Raw genomic sequence first — 4,583 nt, 5'->3', positions numbered from 1 at the left:
TACCCCATCTCGACTTGACCATCAAGCTGACCAGAACATCAGACTCTTTTGCACTGATGTCGACTGCACAAAACGAAAAGATTGTCATTCGCGATGCGACCCCCTTCGTTCGCAAGGTGACCTTGTCACCCAGCATGAACATTGCGCACGCTGAAGCACTGGAGCACGCCCCCGCACGCTACCCCTTCACCAGAACTTCCGTCAAGTCCATCACCATTCCGAGCGGCTTCCGGGACAAAACCATCCCAAACGTGCATCTCGGACAAGTGCCGAAGCGCATCGTTGTCGGATTCGTCTCCAACGTCGCCTACAACGGCAGCTACCGCCATAACCCGTTCAACTTCCAACACTTCAACATCAACTACCTGTGCCTCTACGTCGACGCCGAACAGGTCCCCGCCGTCCCCCTGACCCCCGACTTCACCCACGGAAACTACGCGCGCTCTTACTACTCGCTGTTCGAGGGAACCGGAATCAAGTGGAAGGACGAGGGAAACGATATAAATTACGACGAGTACGGCAACGGTTACACACTCTTTGCGTTCGATCTGACACCCGATCAGTCTGCCCACAAACCGCACTGGAACGTGCAGCGCCAAGGCACCGTCAGGCTGGACGTGCGCTTCAAAGTCGAACTCCCCGTCGCAGTCAACTGCATCGTTTACTCAGAGTTTGACAACCTCATCGAAATCGACAAAAACAGGAAAGTGATCGTGGACTACAACGTGTGAGCGATATGGACGGAAACGAGCTAGAACGTTTTATGCGCCACGACCCGCACGCCGCGCAGCATTTCATTGGAGTGTTTGCAACCGACACGCTCCCCCATAGGATCACAAAGAAACCCGCTTTTCTCATTGTAAACTCTGACACCATTTCCAAACCGGGCACGCACTGGCTGGCCATGAGTATCGATGCGTGTGGAAAAGGACAATTCTTTGACAGTTATGGTCAAAGGCCCAACGTGCCACTGCACGAAAGATTCCTCTCTCGCGTTTGTAAATCTTGGACATATAATCATGTAGACCTGCAGGCGCTCGACTCGTCCGTGTGCGGACGCGGACAATATTGTTGCATGTATCTACTCTTCAAGGCGCACGGTTTCACCATGACCGATTTTGTGAAGCGCTTTTCAAACGACTGCACGCAAAACGATGTACGCGTCGAAAAAATGTACCAACGCTACTCTAGAAACGTCAAACTATGTGACGATGTCAATGTTAAAACAATTGTACAAAAATGCTGCAAGCGATGCAAGAAATAAACATTTCATCAAATTATTAAATTTGTAGTTTTTCTTTTTTAAACCTACAAGAGCTAACGACAAATAACCCCACACGTCCAGACACCCTGCAGAAGCAATGCCGTCATTCATTCATTGATTGCGGAAATATGTGTGCCCGCACCGAGCAGCACCAGCAGGGCCAAGCAAGGAGGCGAGCGCACCGCAGGGGATGCCCCGCCACGCCACCACAGCGTCCCCACCAGGGCAGAAAAGCAAAAAGAAAAAAAAAACAGAAAAAAAACAGAAAAAAACTGGGTCGATCTTATATTATTTAACGGTTCATTATAATTATATGACAATCCACATCCATCACAAGCACTGCATTGACTCATTTCATTCATTCATTGAATTTAAACTTTGCGCTCATTTCAAATTTTCGCGCCACCGCCCGAGCCGCGCCGAGCAGCGCCAGCCGCCCGAGCCGCACCGAGCAGCTCCAGCCGGGCGAAGCAAGGGGGGCGAGAGCGCGCCAGGTGCCCGAGCCGAGCGCAGGCGGGACCGGCAGCCCCACCCGAACGAGACCGAGGGGCCATGCTGGCCGTGACGAGCAGCGCCGTCCCCCGCTCCGACAGCGCCATAACACTCCGTCCCGACTCGATCCCTTCAGCGCCGAACCGGCAGTCTAGGGGATAAGGGACCCGACTCCCAACCCAGAGGCCAGAGGTTCGAATCCACCCAGCAGCGGGACTTTTTGGTGTCTATACCCCGTTCCACAAGACGAGACCCAGGGGACCGGGACCCAGAGCCCTCTCCCCTCCCACTCTACCCCACCGGGACCAGGGACCCGGACCAGGGGCCCTATATACTACTCCTGTAGCCAGGAAGAAATATGAAGATGAATATATGAAAGTGAAAGAACCTGGTGCCAAGATGTGGCAAACAGGATCCTGGGTGAGTCCTGCGTATCCAATGCTAATTTCTAGCCCTGATGGAATTATACAGGGTACTGATGAGATGAAATTATTTGAAACCAAATACTGCTCGATACTGCAAGGTGCTGACCCTGTTGACTTTAAGAATGTTTTAACCAAGAAGCAGCAAGGCAATTTTTATTTACATTTTGTAGATGGCAAACTTGCTCTCAAGCAAAGCCATCCATATAACTACCAAGTACAAATGCCCATGGACATCCTACAGATGGACTCCTGTGAGTTTGCTGTGTTAACAGGTGATAAGGATAATGGATGGAAAATGGCTGTAGTAAATGTCACCTATGACGAAGCCTTTTGGAGGGAGAAAAGGGAGAGAATAATAAAGACGTATAGAGAATTGGTAGTGCCTGAACACTTCCTAACCAGAACTGTGAGGAATTTACCCCCAAGACTGAATTCCATGAACACCATGAGGACCCATATTTCCTCCAAGGTTGGCACCAAACAAATGATTACTACCTGTTAAGAATGGAGGAAAGTAATTACTTTGGCAAGTGGCAAGTGGCAAGAACAAAGAAACGTGTAAGGCGTTATACTTTTCGGAGTTACATCCAAACCACAGCGGTCCAACCACACTCCAGCCAAAAGAGCACATTTAGGAAAGTTTCGGAACTTGCATTTTTCCACATTTCGGTGGTGTGCCAGCCTAGCCTAGGCTGCTACCAAGTGATGGAATGAGAATGAATGCTATTCTGTATTGGGCTCTGAGAAGAAGAGCAAAGTTACCCAGTGGCTTTATCATACTATTGTGAGTAATACAAATCTTCTCACCCAGTCATTTCCCGTGCTGTTGCTCGGGTTATTGAATACAGAACTAGGTAATTCTTTAGTAGTCATTTAAGTGGTAGGCCTCCCCCGTATTATCAGTCATACGGTCTGAGCAATACTATTGAACAGTTAAGTTGCAGCATTATCACTCAGGATTTATTTTTAATAAATGCTATCTTAATCACTTTATACTTTTAATACAGTATTGAAACTTGGCCTTAACTCGTACAAGTGTAACATATAATTCCGTAGGGTCCTTGGTTTAAAACGAAGGTTCTTTGGGGAAAAAAACACGCAGATATTGTGGGAAGTTACGAATAACTGTTGGGATTTTCGTTCCCAGGAAAGTATCGTGATTTTCAGATCAATTAGTATGGTAAAATTGTTGTAAAATCCTACTTTTTTTCTTACAGTGTGGGCTCGCCGGGGGCAGCTTCAAATGCATTTACTTTCAGGATTTGTTTAGTTTGAAATATTCAATAGTTTAATTTGAACTCGCGCATAGTTTGTTGGTGTGTTGGCAGCACTGCAATCGAGTGAGCAAAGAGCGTAAACGGCACCAGCGCCACTTCAAGACTTTCTTACTCTCTCACAAGTGATCAAGTTGTCGGATTGTCAAACCGAGTGATTTAGTTTTAGAGTTGCGGAACTCAGCCTACGAAGTTTTGCGAGTGTCCAGTGACAAGAAACGAAAGTGATATTTCGAATGGTTTATGTGTTTATTACTTGCGTAAGTTGGTGGGGGGAGGGAGGGGGGAGGGGGCGGGTTCGGCAGAAATGTGAAAAGGTAACCATTATTTCGGGCTCATCTTGACAGAAGGAAACGAAAACGCTTTATCCTCCAAGACGATCGGAATCGAAATGGCAGAGATATTCCCCACCAAATTGACACTTTTGGTCGTTTTGAGCACTTTTGTTAGTTAGGGGACCGATAACTCTGCTATTTCAACTCGGATCGGCTTTGAGGATAGGACATTTCCTTTTCCATTTTGAAAAAAAATCCTAATCTTGTATTACAGTTTTTGGCTGAGCGATAGCGAAGCCTATTACTCCAGTGATGATCAAAAAGTTTCGCGTCTGTCTGTCTGTCTGTCTGTCCGTCTGTCTGTTTGTCTGTGCGCACGATAACTCGAGAACGAATTGAGCTAGCGACCTGGGATTTGCAGGGTCGTTTTGTGTCATAAAAAGACAGATCAAGTTCGAAGAAGAGCATTCTAGCTCGAAAATTGGATTTTTAAAAATTCAAAAACCACAGGTCCCCAAAATGAGGTTTTTTAAAAATATTGTTGTTTTACTATTTCCTAAGGGGTAACCCATCAAAGTAGAGCCCTATGGGCGAAAATTTCGTCTATTTGGCTCTATCTTCAACCGTTTAGGCACCAGAGGGATTTTTCTACACGGAAATGACCGCAAAACATTTTTATGTTCTTTCTCATATATTTGATGGTCTCCGGTAGGGTAATAAAACCCCGAGGAACAAAATTTGTGACTTTTGGGGCTGAATGCCTACTTACGACTTTTCCTCGACTCGGGTATCAGCGCCGCAGGCCTAGGTAGATGTATGCCAGGCGCGTCGCAGCGTAACAGTGTTTCGTGAG

The 4,583-nt window shown here is 47.0% G+C and overlaps 1 protein-coding gene across 1 annotated transcript; it reads left to right on the top strand.

The window, feature by feature from the left end:
- The first annotated feature begins 134 nt into the window (after positions 1–134).
- Positions 135–731, top strand: LOC113215939 (uncharacterized protein F54H12.2). The gene has a single exon (XM_026435600.2). It carries the CDS (start codon positions 135–137, stop codon positions 729–731), a length of 597 nt encoding a protein of 198 aa, XP_026291385.2.
- Positions 732–4,583: the final 3,852 nt, after the last annotated feature.

This window comes from Frankliniella occidentalis, unplaced genomic scaffold (genome assembly GCF_000697945.3).
Source record: "Frankliniella occidentalis isolate FOCC.00 unplaced genomic scaffold, Focc_3.1 Scaffold192, whole genome shotgun sequence".
Lineage (NCBI taxonomy): Eukaryota > Metazoa > Arthropoda > Insecta > Thysanoptera > Thripidae > Frankliniella > Frankliniella occidentalis.
Note: the sequence above shows the minus strand (reverse complement) of the source record. Positions and strands in the feature narration are given on the sequence as shown.

What these genes read in the sequence shown, in the direction of transcription:
- LOC113215939 (XM_026435600.2), top strand. Translation starts at nt 135, where the DNA reads ATGAACATTGCGCACGCTGAAGCACTGGAGCACGCCCCCGCACGCTAC.